Raw genomic sequence first — 18,047 nt, 5'->3', positions numbered from 1 at the left:
TATTAGTATTGGTATTTAATTGAACCAATAAAAATGCTTATCAACTACAAATTTACAATGGCAGTATTTAAGGCCTCTTGGCCCTGTATGGAAACATAGCAAAAGCCCCAAAGAAATTGAGAATTTGATGAATGAATTTATATTAACTATTAGGATACAGTGCGACTTAAATACCAGAAAATGCAATTAACTATCTAATTGATCATAACCATCCAACTATAACATCCCCTTTAGTTACAAATGTATATAACCTGCCAGATTTTGTCTTTTCTTCACCATCCCAATCCCACATCTGGAAGACAAAGCCACAAAGTAGGAGAAAAAGAATTACAATCATGAAACAGACAAAAAATCAATGAGCTAGCTTTCCATATTCCAGAGAATGGTCCCTTCTGTTCGTAGAATATTTTGCTGATAATGAAGGCTGTAATCTGCTACATAAATATCAAGATTGCGCTAGACCTTGGACTCTCTTTGCGATATTGTATGAACATGAAATCACATCAGCTTGCATGTTCTTCTCAAATGTGGACAATTGAATTGAACAGATTCTAAGCAGTAGTAACACAATCACCTGGGTATACGTGTAACAATATAGTGTCCCTTCTCAAGGTCATATACTGTCTTCAATTGTGGCTTTCTCCATTGCATTACAAAGAACGCAGCAAGTATGATTAAGAAAAGAAATGCAAATAATGAAAAATATGTGACTGATTCATTCCCAACAATCATCCCTGTATCTATATGTTCCAAGTCAAGGGGTTCTGCCATTGTTTCAATTAAGAAAGACCCAAGCGTCCAGTCAACATGACTGTATATCTTCTGGTTCCCAAATCCAATCCTGCATATATGGTTCCCAAAAAAACACAGTTATCACTCTCCTTTCAGCTGTAAACTTTTTTAATGGGTGGTTTACCAAAAGAATCACAGCGCCTTTATGTCATTTTAACTGCCTGTCAAATATAATTTTTTTAAAAGAATATTCCATTTTGCCTATTTAGTTAGGAACACAGTCGCAATACCTTTTCTCTTCCACTGCAATCCCAAGAACATCATGTAATAGTGCCAGCATATATGCAGAAGAGAAGCAATACTTCAACAAATCTAGATAATCAATTTCATTATGTTGATCTTTAAGAGCATCCCAGTGATTTTCACAGTAATGTTGGCCTGCTGCCCCCAGTTCAAACAAAGAAGTCCCAGGAGCCATCCTAAGAATCTGATAGAAATTAGCAGACACGGTGTAAAATAGTTAGAGATGAAGCTTTCAGTTTTGTTTTTCCCATTCAACAATGAAAAGAAACAGTGCGAGAGCAACACAAGGATATAGTAAGAAGTTAGGTTTGGTATACATGGCCCTAATTTTTCACATATTTAAAATACACAAATCCTTTACCTATTTTAGAACCTATGAAATCCCATACTAAATACAACAAAGGTATAATACAACACATATGCAGTGATATGGTGAATTCTTAAAACTTCAAAATATAACATGGCCTATATAAGTCAATACAAATTTATTAAAAGGGCATATATTTTACATGGATGAATAAATATTAGTAAAGATACATTGATCATTTCTCATTACTACGTAACCATTAACCATATTAGTAGAGGAAGATCACAATTGACAAAAAGATACCTGTGAAGTTGCGATCATAACAAAAATACTTGATTACATATTTCTCCCTTGCCCATAATAGGAATATAATACATTATTTCCCTTATTTACATGCTATAAAAGAGTTGTGCCAAGCAGTAGCAACTTGTAGAAGTGGAGGAAAGAAACGTTGAGACATTAACAGAGTCATTTTAATTAAAAAAAAATTATTAGTGTATTATTTTATGTTTGGTTAAGCCATATCAGTGCCATATATAAATGTACAAAAAAAGGGGAAACAGAAAACAAAGTCCGTCTTGTGTTTGTAAGAGCTTTATTGTTCAGAAAACAGGAGTAGTGAACAGCTAACCAGCACTCATAACAATCCTAACCATGCTAGTTAAAATCGCAATTTTACCTCAACGATCCCAATCACACTTTGTGAGTCGTTTTGCTAGGATAGGTAGGATTGTAAGATCTTCCTCCTAAGATTGTAGGATTGAACAATTTTTCTGATCCTGCTCGAACTCGTTTCTTTTGAAAAAAAACCATTAACTCATTCTTTTTGGCACTTTTCTTCACCTTTTTTTGCTCTTATCCACACAAAAGTTCTAAACCCCTTCTTGGTTTTTCTACTTCTGAGTTTGGCCCTATTCACTTCAGTTCTGTTGCTTCTAGGTTGAACTCTTGGTTCATTTTTTTGAGGGTTCCTAACTACTCCTTGCTTTGGTTCAGTTGCTATACTATTTGGGACCCTGGATTCAAGTTTCTGATCTCTACTAGGTTACACTCTTTTAATCTGTTTAGTTATTTACAAAAGTCTTTTAAGTGGAAAAGGAGCTTCTAGCGGGGGTAATGGAAGTTCAGGTGCTGCTAGAGTTGGAAGCAGCTAGGATGATGCTGCCGGTGGGGGTTCTGAATTTGAAATTGTTGTGACTTATAAGTTTATGGCTGTTAGTAAGTTATTTGGTCTTATTTTTATTAATTTTTATGCATATATATGAATTCAAAATCATTTTTTATTTTTAGTAGGATCTTACAATGACACGACTTTCGTGTTTCTCTAACCTTTCCAATCCTAGGTAGGATCTTCATTTTGACTACCTTGATAATAACTTATGAAATAACAACGATGATGAAGTGATTTTACAAAGTGAAGTTATTACAAACCTCAGAAGTATACAAGAAGCTTCTTGAAGAAACTTGTTCACCTAATGACTCGTAAAAGGATGAAGTGATTTTACAAGGTGGGTGCAGGCATCTTTCTGTAAAAAGATATAAAGAGCAAAAATTATTGGTGAATATATTTAAAATAAACCGTCATGTAAATATAGAGAATCAGACACCTTCCCAGGAGCAAAAAGGATAAAAAAAGGAAATAAAATTGTTAAATAACAGGTTTTGCAAAGTTAGAGAAATTTAAAAGTAACCAGAAAAACTGTCTAAATATATATATATATAGTTAAATAAAGTTTCAGCAATTTGAGTTGACCTTTGATGCTAGATTACTTTGTACCATACACATTGCATTTCTCAATATCTTCCCTCTTTTCCTTTTCTAGAATCCCTAAATCAAGTCATCAACATGTCTCCATTCTCCAGTATTTGAGGACATACCCATTGTTCAACAAAAGATTCTTCAACACATTCTTTAGCAAGCATCTAATTATAAATGAAGATAGGCATTGCCCTTTACTCATAAAACATATCCTCATTATACATATAGTCATGAATGTGACAGTTTGCAGGGCCAATCGAGTACATAACCAACCTTTTTCCTCAAGACTGGACCAGAATTAAGAACTAAAAAGGAATTATGGGAGACTGCCAGCTAAAAGTATGATGTCCAACCAACACAGGACAAGGCTCGATTAATTTACAAGATGCAGATCATGTTAAAAAACATTCAAGAAAAAAGAAAGAGGGATCATACATGATCAAGATCAAATTCATGCTAAACCAGTAAAATATCAAAAGATTACACAACCTTCTGTTCTCTTCAACAATGATAGAGCTTCAGATCTGCACACAGAGAAATTTCCAGCTGGTTGGAAGACCGGGTGTTTTACATAACTTGCATTAGAGATCCAAGGATACTCATACCCTCTAGGAATGCAAGGATTAACTAAATTTCTTTTATTGGATTTTGAAGCTGCAAATCAATAAACAACTAATGCCAATTATTCATTTGAGTATATCAAAATAATCATTTATTAATGGTGTTTTTCTTTAGAACTCATGTATCCCAACCCCAAGCAAAATATATATTTATATGTTGAACAATTCTAATTCTTTATGCTTATTCTATATGCACAAATAAATGCTAACAACCAGCATATCAACTGACTAGAAAGCTGAATTCATTTTCTTCTGCATAGCAAATCATGGAACTTGGTAATGAATATTATTACCAAAGGAACAAAGAAAATAATGTCAAGAAAGTCAAACAGTTTATTTCAAATACGAATGAGGCTGTTGACAAATTAAAAGGAAATATCCACTTCAGTCCTCATAATTCATATACAAGTGCAACAATTTGATCCTCCCAAAAAAGTTTTAAAAAATGTAGTCCCTCAATTATGGAAAAGTGCAAGGTGGACAATATACTATTGAAGGAATCGACTTGCTCTTTGCACAGCAAAAATACACGTTTTCCAATCTCACATATAAAGAAAAAACAAATATCTTTTCTCAAGGCAGTGCTTACTGCTCAAGACAAATGTTTATTAACAAATAAAATCAGTAACTCAATACTTACAAAGCTTCAATTCTCTATATTTCAGCCGCTCCTCTAATGATTTCCATGCCACATCCTGTACAAGAATTTTGGATTTTGGTCTTACAACAAAACATGGCATAGATACCTTCAAACATAATGATCCAAATTTGATGTAAACAAATAGTTGTAACAATAGAAAACACCAACAAAAAAAAAAAAAAAAACACTTTAAAGTATCGTTAACTCATCAGAGTTGAAGTTATTAAGGTAAATTCAAAAAACTGCATGACCATGTGTACCATAGATAATGAATATAACATGGTAGTAAGTATTCATATATTTCACAATTCAAATTAAAAGTGTGGGTGTTTAACTTGTGTATAAGAATCAAGAAAGGTTGGCATCTACAGACTGGTCGAAATCATGCCACAATATAATTTCTGTTGCCCATTGCATTGCACCATTTATATTATTATAGACCTGGTCAGGTCCAGGGTAAAACCAAATGGGGAAACTGCTTCTTTATTTCCCCATCTGCTTCATAATTTCACAAGCATGCATATACTTACTTGCCTTTTCCCAAAAGTACATATGATGGGACCCCAAAACAGCAATGAAGGCCTTTGGAATACAAGCCCTACAAGGCCCACTGTGTGGCGGGTTTACTCTCGTAGGAAGAAAGCCAATAATCAATAATTAGGAAGTCTGTTATTATTCTGTTTTATTATTATTCTGTTATTAGAATGCTGTTTTGAATTTGAATAAGTCAGTTAGGATATTCGGTTTGTTTTATTGTTCTTTATTTAAATGTTAGTTTGAGGAATGGAGAGGGAGTTTTTCAGCTAGACTTAGGAGAGGAGAATAACATTCTCTGAGAGGAGCTTTGGCTCTGGAGGATTATTGTAATCCTGATTCCTATCATAATCAATAAAATATCCTTTTCTTTTTCTTCAATTACCTGAACATAGATTCTGGTCCCTAACAATTGGTCCGACCAGCCGGATCACCTTTCCATGCACACGAGATCAGCAGAGAGGATGGCAAGAATTTAGAGCATGGAGACAGCCTTTGCTGACTATCGAGCGCTGATGAGAGAAGAGATGCGAAGCTCTTGGAGGACATACAAAGGTTATTTCAAACCAAAAGCGAAGAGGGTCCGAATCTGAATTTGCATCCTCCCAGAACTGCACCCAATGATGGGGACGATTACCGAGCTTCAATCAAGAAGGTAGAATTGCCTCAATTTGACAGGGTTGACCCTGTTGGGTGGATTTGCAGGGCTGAAACTTACTTCGATGCCCATGGTACTTCGGAAGAGATGAAAATCTGCCTCTCAAAGTTGAGCATGGGTGGTAATACTATCCATTGGTTTAATCTATGGCGTGATGAAGAAGACAATGCAACGTGGGAGCGCTTGAAGAGGTCCATGGTAACAAGGTTTGGGGTCGGGAGGCTTGACAATCCCATTGAAGAGTTGGCTGCGGTTAAGCAAACCGGTTTGGTTGAGGAATACATAGAAACCTTTGAAATCCTTGCGTCGCAGGTGTCACCCCCATTATCGGATGCTCATTTTTTTGGGCTTCTGTATGAATGTTCTCCGGCCAGAAATCTGGAGAAAGGTGCGGTTGCTGTCCCCAACCTCCCGGACAGCCGTGATACGCATTGCTCGCTGGGTGGAGGAAGATCTGGTCGCTGATGGAAGGTTAGAAGCGCCGAAAGCAAAGAATAAGGGCTATTATGCACCTACTCCCTTAGGGAATCGACCATCTAATAGGAATTGAAGTATCACGCCCTTTGTCCACGACAATCTCAAGGTTGGAGAGAATTTGCGGGCAGGAAACTCAATGACAGGGCCCTTGGGTTCCTCGGGAGATCCAAATTCAAAAGGAAATTTCATGCGCATTTCCCAAACAAACGGGGGGCGATCTCGTGGTGTAAGACACCTTCTTTTGGAGGAGTTGATGGATCGTAAAAACAAAGGGCTTTGTTTCCGCTGTGGAGAGAAATTCGGCCCTCGGCATCAATGCCCCGAAAAATTGTTGAGAGTAATCCTCTTAGATGAAGAAGAGGAGCAAGGAGAGGGTGGTGTTGTCGCGACTCTGCTAGCGGAAGAAGAGGAAAGTGAGGCCCCTAAAACGTGACTGTCATCAAAAGTCATTCCTTCATTCACTCTTGAGGACAAGAGTGGAAGTTTAGGGGGTGGTATTGATGGGACCCCAAAACAGCAATGAAGGCCTTTGGAATACAAGCCCTACAAGGCCCACTGTGTGGCGGGTTTACTCTCGTAGGAAGAAAGTCAATAATCAATAATTAGGAAGTCTGTTATTATTCTGTTTTATTATTATTCTGTTATTAGAATGCTGTTTTGAATTTGAATAAGTCAGTTAGGATATTCTGGTATTAGATTAAGTTTTGAATTTGAATAAGTCAATTAGGATATTCTGTTATCAGATTCTGTTTGTTTTATTGTTCTTTATTTAAATGTTAGTTTGAGGAATGGAGAGGGAGTTTTTCAGCTAGACTTAGGAGAAGAGAATAACATTCTCTGGGAGGAGCTTTGGCTCTGGAGGATTCTTGTAATCCTGATTCCTATCATAATCAATAAAATATCCTTTTCTTTTTCTTCAATTACCTGAACATAGATTCTGGTCCCTAACAACATAAATCATAAAACTTAATTTCATTAGCATCAGTACGGCAAGCAAAAATTATATAATTTGATAGCATCATATATACTTGTCAAAAACATAGAAATTTGACAAACGTATAAATGATTTCACAAATTGGAAGAGTTAGAGGACACCTGATCATCCACATACTTATACTTTCGCAAAAAGTAGATAAGTGATAAAATTAGAATTTCAATAGCATTAGTAAAACAACTGAAAGTTATAAAATTTAATAACATATACTAATATGCATTGTCAAAAACATTGAAATTTGAAAAACAAGTAAATGGTTTACATCAGAAAAGAGCAAGAGGGCACCTGACCCAATTGTGGCCAACTCCTAGTGTAAAGGTTGTATTTAACCCCAGATAATCTTATAGTCCGAGAAGACTGAACTAACTCTGCATTAAGTTTAGCTGATGTAACCTGAAAATATCAGCATACAGTTCAAAAACTATTCAGAAATTTTCCAGATATGTCCATAGAGAATAATTTATTTTTTGATACAGTAGGCAAGTTTTGTATTAAAGAATAAACAAGGGAAAGATGAGCTAAAGGGGAATAAGATATCTTCAAAATAGAAAAATAAAAATACATCATAGAACAAAAAAGAAATCAAGAAAGGAACTTTAGGAATGTGTGACCCTCGATTATAATTATAAAGCTTGTAACAATGGCTATAAAGCAATACAAATATGTTTTCACAAAGTAACTAAAGATTCCAACAATACCTGTAACTATGGATAAACTCTGACAGTAACTAGATACTTCCTAGCAAAACCAAGCAGTAGAATTGGGACAAGAAACAGTATGCTAGGAGTTTATTTTCTTTCTAATCGATAATGAAAAAGGGATTATCTACATCTTGAGGATTTCTTCTTGAACACTTAAAGGAATACGACAAGGATTTTTATGGACCAAACAAATATTAATATAATAATGAAATGATTCAAGATTTATATTCTGCAATTATAATCCAATCCCAACCCCTATAAAAATCATACACCCTTGACCTAGTAACCACAAATAAAAGCAAAACTCACCAAAAATGATTAAATGGTTGTTAAAGATTCTGATCCTGACCACGTGTTCCTGGGTCAGTAAAATCTTTTCCTCATGGCCCATCATTAATATTCCAGAGGAAAAAAACCTTGCTCCACACCAATGCATCACATATATGTAATTACAACAGGTACAAGACAATACCCCCACAATGATACATATGGATTGATGCAGAAATAAGAATTGATGCATATGGATTTGTTTGTATACAAATGAAATTGTCATATATTATATAGTGAATGAAAAAACCTGCAAAGAAGCCCCACCAAGTTCAACTATTCCAGTTGTTTCTTGAGGCTCGCGTCCCAAGTTTCCAAGAGCATAATTTACAGCAACCCAAGAAGAGATGCCCTGTTCCTCCCCTATATTTGGATAATAAATCTCATCATTGACATGAATAACTTCACACACTAACAAAATCAATAGTAAAAAATATAAAATCAGTGAAACTATTTTTTCACATCGCTAATGAAAGTAAATTTCATCGTTGACCTGAATTCAGAAGCGTACTGTTGAATATTGATTTACTTCAAAGATTTTACATCACTATCGAAAGTAAATTAATATGTGAAATGCCAAACAACTTCAAACAATACCAGACAAATGGAACAGACTCCAACAGCCATACCCTTCCTAGTTTACCCTCCAGCAAACTAGAAGCCCTTCTCCAACACTACAAAACCACCTTTACAAATATTTGTAACAAAGGTAGTTAAAATCCCGATTTGAATTGTAAAATCCTACAATTTTATGATTTTGGAAGCCTTACCGATTTATGTCTATGCATTACATTCTTATGGAATAGATTATGATTTTTGAGTGCTACTTTATTTAAGTGCTTTTTGATAGATTCAAACATGTATATACTAGGAGAAAGAAGACTAGTCAGAAAATAAAAGTGTAAATAACCAATTCTGTTAATAATGGACAGCTGGCTCTGTTAGTAAATAAATAAGAGCACAAAGATAGTTAGTTTTCAGTTTTTTGGGTTGGAATAGAATATGTTGGTCTGGAGAGTGAGGTCTCTTGAATTACCTAAGGTTATTGGAATTTTGTAACGATTCTTCCTATTCCTAATCTGTACCACATTGGTGTAGCATTGGGAATTAGGTTCAGCAATAAAGAACAATCTTTCATATTCAGTACAACAGAGGGTTCTATCAACTGGTATCAAAGCACCGATCCTGTGCTGAACGACGATTTTGGGGGAGATTGATGCATGGGAAGAACGAGAATGGAGGCAAGGGTCGAAGCCTTGGAGCGCACACTGCAGAACTGGAATCAGGAATCATGATCGTGATTTACAAGAAAACGTGCAAGATGAAAGATTTCAGAAGTTGGAGGATATGATTTCAAATCTCACAGAAATCGTAGGGGAATTGTAGCAGAAGAATGGAGGAATCAAGGTCATGGGAAAGATCGCAGTCAAGAAAGAGATAGCAGTCATGGAAGAGATCGAACAGCGAGAGATTCTGATTCCGATTCAGAACAAGAATGACCAAAAAATATGCAATGGCGAAAACTTGAAATTCCTATTTTTACAGGTGATGAGGCATATGGGTGAACGAATCGTTTAGAGAGGTATTTTCGGTTGAAGGGAGTTCAAGAAGATCCAGGCAGTTATGGTAGCAATGGAAGGAAAGGCACTGAATTGGTTTCAATGGTGGGAATCTTGCAATCCCAATCCTACTTGGGATTCATTCAAAACAGTGGTAGTAAGGCGATTTCAACCAACTATGATGAAGAACCCTTTCGAGATTTTGCTTGCGCTGAAACAAACAGATTTAGTGGAAGAGTTTGTCGAACAATTTGAGAAATATGCAGGTTTCTTGAAGGGAATTAATCAAGACTATTTGGTGGGAATTTTCTTGAATGGTCTTAAAGAGGAGATCAAAACAGAGGTAAAATTGCACAAACCTGACAATTTGGCAGAACTCATGATGAAAGCCCAAATGGTGGAGGAAAAAATCAAGTTACAATGAAAGCGGCAACACAGCAAGTGAACAAGACAGGAAATTCATTCAGGTCATACACTGGGACACAAAGTTATACCAGAGAAATAGGGATGCAATCATCAAATTTCAGTAACAATAGAGGGAAGGGGGAGAGTTCTGACATGACAAGCAGCGCTGGCAGTAATAATCATGGAGGGAACAGAAACAGAGGTGCAGCTTTTAAGAAATTGACAGATGAGGAAATGCAAGATAAGATTAAAAAGGGATTATGCTTTCAATGTCACGAAAAATTTGGTCCGAACCATGTATGCAAAAATAAACAATTACACATGTTGCTGATAGAGGATGAGGAATCAGGGGGGACAGAGACAGTGCCGGGGGTAGAATGGGAAGAAGAGGAAGAAAAAGGGGCCGAGAAAACACTGCAGATGTCTATGTTAACGATGGCTGGGTTGACATCTAGAAATTCTTGGAAGGTATGGGGAAGGATAGGAGAGGAGAAGGTGATAATCTTGATAGATTGTGGAGCTTCCCACAACTTCATATCCCCTGAGTTAATGAAAAGATGCAATCTAGTCAAAGAAGAAACTCTTCCCTACATGGTGGAGGTAGGAGATGGACACAAGGTGAAAAGTCAAGGGGTGTGTAAAGGGTTTATACTAGAGTTGCAAGAATTAAAAATTAATCAAGATTTTTTCCTGTTTGAGCTAGGGGGAGCAGATTTAGTTTTGGGGCTGGAATGATTGGCTGGTCTAGGAGAAGTTAGAGCTAATTTTGGCAAGTTAACTCTGACTATTGGGAAGGGACAGCAACAACAAATTCTAGTAGGAGATCCAACCTTGTGCAGAACCAAAACCTCAATGAAGATGATGATGCAAAAATTAAAAGGAAGAGAAGGGTATTTGGTGAAATTAGTAGAAACTGAACCTTCAGCAGAAACAGTGGCAATCCCTACATTCATTGAGGAAGTGTTGCAGCACTACAACGAGTTATTTCCGGATCTAGAGGGCTTACCTCCTGCAGAAACCATGATCATGCAATATATTTGAAGGAAGGAGCATCTATACCGATTATTAGGCCATACCAATACCCTCACTATCAGAAAAATGAGATAGAGAAGCTGGTGCAAGAGATATTGAAAGCAGGGATTATAAGGCCTAGCATTAGCCCATATTCTAGTCCTATTATTCTGGTGAAAAAAAAAAAAGATGGAGGATGGAGATTTTGTGTAGATTATAGGGCTCTGAATAAGGTCACAGTCCCCAATAAATTTCCAATCCCTGTTATAGAAGAATTATTAGATGAATTGGGAGAAGCTACATTATTTTCTAAGCTGGACTTGAAATCTGGTTATCATCAGATTCTAATGAAAAAACATGTGGAAAAGACTGCTTTTCAAACACATGAAGGCCACTACGAATTCTTGGTAATGCCGTTCGGTTTCGAATGCACCATCCACTTTTCAAGCTCTCATGAATGAGGTATTTCAACCCTTCCTTCGAAAGTGTGTGTTGGTTTTTTTCAATGATATATTAGTATACAGCCCCACTGTTGAGCTGCACTTGTCCCATTTGAAAGAGGTATTGTGGGTGTTACAAGAACATAAATTAAAGGTGAACAAGAAGAAATGTACAATTGGGCAGCCAAGTTCAGAATATTTAGGTCATATTATTTCAGAGAAAGGTGTCTCGGCAGATCTAAAAAAAGTGGAAGCAATGTGGCTTTGGCCAAGTTTAGAATATTTAGGTCATATTATTTCAGAGAAAGGTGTCTCGGCAGATCTAAAAAAAGTGGAAGCAATGTGGCTTTGGCCCATTCCTAAAGATCTCAATGGGTTACGGGGATTTTTGGGTTTAACGGGTTATTACCCAAGATTTGTGCGTGGTTATGGAAAAATCGCTCAACCTTTGACTCAGCTATTGAAGAAGGATGGCTTCAAGTGGAGTAGAGAAGCACAAATGGCTTTTGAGGAGTTAAAAACAGCAGTAACCCAGCTACCTATTCTAGCGGTCCTTGATTTTGGGAAACCTTTTGTTGTGGAGACCGATGCTTCAAGTGAAGGTTTAGGAGCTGTCTTGTTATAAGAAGGTAAACCTTTAGCCTTTTGGAGTCAAGCACTATCTAAGAGAGGGCAGAATAAGTCAGTTTATGAAAGGGAATTGATGGCAGTGGTGCAAGCCGTGCAGAAGTGGAGGCACTACTTATTGGGCAGTCGTTTTACCATTGTTACTGACCAAAAAAGTCTCAAATTCCTTACTGAACAAAGATTACTGACAGAGGAACAGTTAAAATGGGTTTCTAAATTAATTGGATATGACTTTGAGATTAAATATAGGCCTGGGAAAGAAAACTCTGCTGCAGATGCACTTTCCAGGAAACCCATGTTTTCAACAATGACAGTATTGCAATTAGATGAATGGGAGAATTGGGATAAAGAAGTTCAGAAAGATGCTCACTTACAAGCAATAATGCAGAAGTTGTTAGTTGATCCCAATACAAATGTTAGGTACACCATGAGAGGCGGCAAATTGTACTACAAGGGAAAACTGGTTCTGCCTAAACAGTTTTCAAGGATTCCAGCTATCATGAATAAACTCCACAGTTCACCAACTAGGGAACATTCAGGTTATTTCAGAACCTTCAAAAGGGTGGCTGGAGTGTTATATTGGGAGGGAATGCGGAAAGATATCAAAGAATTTGTGATGCAGTGTGAGATTTGTCAAAGAAATAAGCATGAGACCCTCTCCCCTGCAGGATTATTGCAGCCACTGCCTATCCCGATGCAGGTTTGGTTGGACATTTCCATGGATTTTATCTGTGGCTTACCCAATGCTCAAGTTAAAGATACCATCACGGTGGTAGTGGATAGGCTTAATAAATATGCCCATTTTATGGCACTCAGTCATCCATTCACAGCAGTGGAGGTAGCTCATACTTTTGTGAAAGAAGTGGTAAAGTTACACAGGTTTCCTTCCACCATTGTATCTGACAGGGATCAAATCTTTTTGAGTGCTTTTTGGAAGGAATTATTCAAACAAGCTGGCACTAAATTGAACTTTAGCATTGCTTACCATCCTCAATCTAATGGTCAAACAAAGGTAGTGAACCGCTGTTTAGAAACATATTTACGTTGCATGACAGGGTCTAAACCCAAACATTGGCCAAAGTGGTTGAGCTGGGCAGAATTTTGGTTCAACACTAATTACAGTGCTTCCACCAAAATGACTCCATTCAAAGCCTTGTATGACGAAGACCCTCCACTTTTGTTAAAGGGGACTACTATTCCATCTAAGATTGAGCAGGTCAACCAGTTACAAGAGCAAAGAGATGAGATTTTGAAGGAATTGCGGAATAACTTGTGTAAAGCTCAAGATCAAAACAGATTACAGGCAAATAAACATAGATGTCATGTTGTTTATCAAGTGGGTGATTGGGTATTCTTGAAATTACAACCCTATAGACAGAGATCTTTAGCTAAACGGCCTAATGCTAAGTTGAATCCCAGATTTTATGGGCCTTATCAGATTATGGAGAAAGGTAGCTTACAGACTGCAGATCCCGGAAAACAGTCATATACACCTGGTTTTTCATGTATCACTCCTTAAAAAGGTCATTCATCCAACTACAACAGCACAGCCTCTACCCCCTATGTTGTCTGCAGAGTATGAACTGGAAGTAAGTCCTGACAAGCTATTGGAGACCCGCCAGACTGTGGCAGGTGAAACAGAAGTCCTTATCAAGTGGAAGCAGCTGTCAGATCATGAGAATAGCTGGGAATCAGCTAGCACCATTCAAGACGCTTTTCCTAACTTTCACCTTGAGGACAAGGTGGCTCTTTTGGGGGGGGGGGGGGGGGGGGGGGGGGTATTGATAGATTCAAACATGTATATACTAGGAGAAAGAAGACTAGTCAGAAAATAAAAGTGTCAATAACCAATTCTATTAATAATAGACAGCTGGCTCTGTTAGTAAATAAATAAGAGCACAAAGATAGTTAGTTTTCAGTTTTCTGGGTTGGAATAGAATTGGTGTAGCATTGGGAATTAGGTTCAGCAATAAAGAACAGTCTTTCATATTCAGTACAATAGAGGGTTCTATTACTTTTACTGATTTAAAGGTCCCCCCCCCCCCCAATTTATGCTATTTTATATGCATATATATGAATTTTGTAAAATCTTATGATTCAATCTACGATTTTCACTCATCTGTACGATTTAAAGTAAAATCCCAATTTTAAATACCTTGTTTGCAACACCCAAAGCACACAGTAAAGACAACAGCATGAACTGCAAAGAATTGCAACTTTCAATGATCAACAGTCTCTCACCGCAACCCTAATACATAAACCACTAACTAACCACAGCCAAATTCAAATTTTACCAAGCAGCAAGGTCTACTACATTTCAGGAAAAGTCCTAATTCCAATGAATCTAAAAAAACAACAACCTCAATTGTGACGGGCTTTTGAAATGCAAAAGTTAATCCCACAGCTACATTATGAGCAAACCAGCTTCAAAAACCATTATTCATCTCCTAATCTGTAAACAAAATAGTTTAATCTACAATTTCATCCTTGAAAGTGGCAACTTGTGCTGCTCTAATCCCAAAAGTTTGCATCTATATAAATTAATCCCTTGAGGGAGGAAATTATTTACAAATTAACAACTTGATAGGATAAACTAGTTAGCAAATTGACGCTTCGGAAACCAATTTGTCTATAAGTGCACTTTCAGAAAGTAAATAATATATTTACTAAATTATTTACTTTCTGAAACAGCTATCTAATAAGACCATGACTTCATTTTAAGACAGGAACAGAATCCACCAATTATAGCATAAAAATTCCTGCAAACATAAACATTCCAAAATCTGAGTTAATATAACTTGGTCTCAAAAAGTGAAAAATCGTGTTCACTGACATCTACACAGACTAGTCCACTGAGGAAAGAAATTGTTTACAAATTAAGAAAGTAGTAGGGTAAACTTCCTATGAAGTTGACACTTTCCAAGATCAATTAGTATACACATGTAGCCATGGCTCTAAATTGCTGTCTCAGCCACTATTATAGCCATATTTTGCAGTTTTTAAGATCCCTGTTCATTTCAACTGCAATTGTTGCCAAATTTGCCCGCAAATATTCCCCAACGTGTTGCTTAATTTGCAACCATGAGCAAAACCGCAATTTAAAACAATGATCATGTACTATACCAAAACAATACAAGTCACCACTTTCAGGAACTAAACTACGCATTATCTCAAAAAGATTGAAGAGTACAAAACAAGTATCTATAAAACTATAATCATATTTTGGCACACTTCCGTAGAGGCATCACATCAACATTCACAACCTCACCAAATCCAAAAACATTTAAAAAAAAAAAAAACCATTTTCACTTAATTTTAAAGAAACAATCACTTCCATATAAAAAGGAAAAAACACTACCAAAAAACTAAATAAACATTCTTTAAAATAAGCTGAACCAAACACACATCAACTAACCCGAAACAACGCGTGCCCATTCATCCTTAAACAAGAACCCAGACTCCCTCAAAACCTGTCTGCAACATTCCAGAACCTTCTCCACAGCCTCAGCGCCAAGCCCCTCCAACTCCTCAGTGGCCACAACCTGCACCTTAGTGCTCCCCCACTCCCTCTTCGGCACCCTCCCCTGGGCGAACTCCACGAGTTCCGCCGCCGCGCCGCGAACCCCGGCCGGACCAGCTGCAAAGCCTGGCCGGGCCGAGGCGGAATGTGCGCCGGCGAGGAGAGTGGGGCCGAGGAAGTGGAAGAGGGAGAGGCGGAGAGCGGAGGGGCCGGCGCGGAGGACGAGGGCGGAGAAGGCGGGGTGGGAATCGGAGAATTTGGGAGAAGAGTGGATTTGGAGGGCGGTGGAGAAGAGGTAGAAGAGAAAAGGTGCTGTGAAGAAGAGAAAGGCGAAGAGGAAGAGAAGGCATTTGGTGGTGTGGGGTTTTTGATTGGAAGATGAAGAAGAAAGTGAAGATGAGTAGACAGAGATCATGCGAGGGTGCAGCTGGGTACGGTGGGGTGGAATGTAGGAAGAAGAAGAAGAAGAAGGTCTTGGTTGAAGGTTGTTTGGGAAATCCATGGCTGGCGCTTAGATTTGAATCTCGATTGATTCAAAAACATGCAAATGGGTTGAAAGAACTGAGGGAGAAATTAAGAGCCTTTTTGTGTAATGCTTCAAACTGAGTTATACAAATTTGAAATTTTTCAGCTTCTCACATAAATTGCATCGGAAATTCCTACACAAACAGCCTCTGAGGTGAGCTCGAAAAATCACAAGCGCTGGTCGATAATAACTGAACAACACAATTTTTTTTTAACGTTATTTTTTAATTAAAAATATAAATTTATTTTAATAACTTATAATAACAGTAAATAGAATACATATTGTATATTTTTTATTAGGTTATTCTAATCATTACCTTCAGAACATTTATTAAAGAATTACTGGCAAAAAATTTATTCAAAAAATTACGTTAGAATGTATTAAAAATTATAAGAAAGACATATTTATTATATTTTTTATAAAAATATTTTTAATACTTTAATCATTTTTTTATTTTTTTATTAACTTTAATCGATGATATTAGTTACCATTTACCTTTATATTAATATAAAATTTTAATTAAAAATATTTAAGTTTTACCCAAATTTTATTTCCTTTAATTAATATATTGGATACAATTTTTGACTAATTTATTAAATATCGTGGGTCATAATTAGTTGGTTGAAATATATGTCTGATTTTTTTAAGAACAAAAATAAATATGATTATTAAAGCTATTGAATAATTCTTTAAAATTTTAAGTGTGAAATATTTTAATTTTTATGTTAATTAATATTTTGAAGATTAATTTGGGTTATTAATTATTTTTTTTAAAATTAAATCGATACATATTTATCCTTCTAAAAATTGATCATGTACGGAAAAATAAAGAAAATGACTATTGAACACACTTATGCTTATAAGAGATTATTTAGCAATTTTGTTTACAAAATAAGTTAGATTGAGTAATTTTTAATGCTCTTTTATTTTCTATTGTTAATTTTAAAAAAATTATTAAAATATAAAATATTTCAAAACAATTTTTTATTTTAAATTTTCTTGTTATATGTCATTATTTATGAAATTTTATTTTCTTATTTTTAAATAAATTTTATAAAAATTTGATCCATGTCAAGATTTTCTGTCACAATCCGAATAGTGCTGGACTTTATGCTGGTGGTGGCTCTTGTACGGAAGTTTGATTTCTCAGCTTTCCATCTTTCAATCGTTGCCTTTCTAAATTACGGGACAATTATGAACATTTCCAAGGACATAGCAATTTCACCAGAAAGATAGCGAGATTTTATTTTAATAAATTAATATTATAAAATTTTAACACTATTAAAAGAATTTTTTACCATAATAAAATAAAATAAAAATTATATAAATATCCTATAATGAAAAGAATTACATAAATGTCCTATTTAGTATTTAAAAGAGGATGATTTAAATTGATTTCTTTTAAAAATAGAAAACAATTTGAATTGATTTCAATTATACACTACATAGTAATTGTTTCTAGAGAAGTTAATTTTAATTGATTGTAGTTGCTTTTTTATTGCTGTGTGGAAGTTGATTCAGTGGAGAAAGGAAGTCGATTTCAATATAGAGAGGCAGTCAACTTTAAGAGAGAGAGAGAGGGATTCAACTTCAATCAATTTGCCCTACTACCCTATAAGGAAGAAACATCCTTGAGAAGAATATGCAGAAAGAAAGAAAGAGAAAGAAAATATAGTGCAACTATAATGGAAATGAATAATAATTTAAATTGACTATATTTTGTTGATCATATTGCAAGTAAGCTATTGTGTAAATGTTTAAAAATTTATTTAATTTTCTTTGAATTTTTTAATTTAATCTATCATTAAATATTTAGTTATCTAATTAAAATAACTTGTTACATATATTGTATAAACATCTGTTACATATTTAATTAATTATGGGTTATAAAATTGTTAGTGTATTTT

The 18,047-nt window shown here is 35.8% G+C and overlaps 1 protein-coding gene across 2 annotated transcripts; it reads right to left on the bottom strand.

Annotated features, from left to right (window-relative positions):
• Positions 1-119: 119 nt before the first annotated feature.
• On the bottom strand, positions 120-16,298 carry LOC113857165 (probable apyrase 6). 2 transcript variants are annotated; one of them, XR_003503186.1, is made up of 8 exons: positions 15,510-16,298; positions 8,320-8,415; positions 7,310-7,417; positions 4,362-4,416; positions 3,591-3,755; positions 2,774-2,868; positions 1,023-1,219; positions 120-841 (listed from the first exon to the last, which is right to left on the bottom strand). XR_003503186.1 is itself a non-coding variant. In XM_027488943.1 (8 exons), the coding sequence occupies exons 1-8, from the start codon at positions 16,114-16,116 to the stop codon at positions 571-573; spliced, it is 1,611 nt and encodes a 536-aa protein (XP_027344744.1). In that variant the 5' UTR covers positions 16,117-16,295; the 3' UTR covers positions 120-570. The 2 variants fall into 2 exon arrangements, 1 of the variants encoding a protein (XP_027344744.1); XM_027488943.1 differs by having other exon boundaries at positions 8,303-8,415; positions 15,510-16,295.
• Between the last annotated feature and the right edge of the window lie 1,749 nt (positions 16,299-18,047).

The sequence above is a fragment of the Abrus precatorius genome, unplaced genomic scaffold, assembly GCF_003935025.1.
Source record: "Abrus precatorius isolate BTA unplaced genomic scaffold, Abrus_2018 Scaffold1, whole genome shotgun sequence".
Taxonomy (NCBI): domain Eukaryota; kingdom Viridiplantae; phylum Streptophyta; class Magnoliopsida; order Fabales; family Fabaceae; genus Abrus; species Abrus precatorius.
This window is presented reverse-complemented; position numbering and strand designations above follow the sequence as displayed.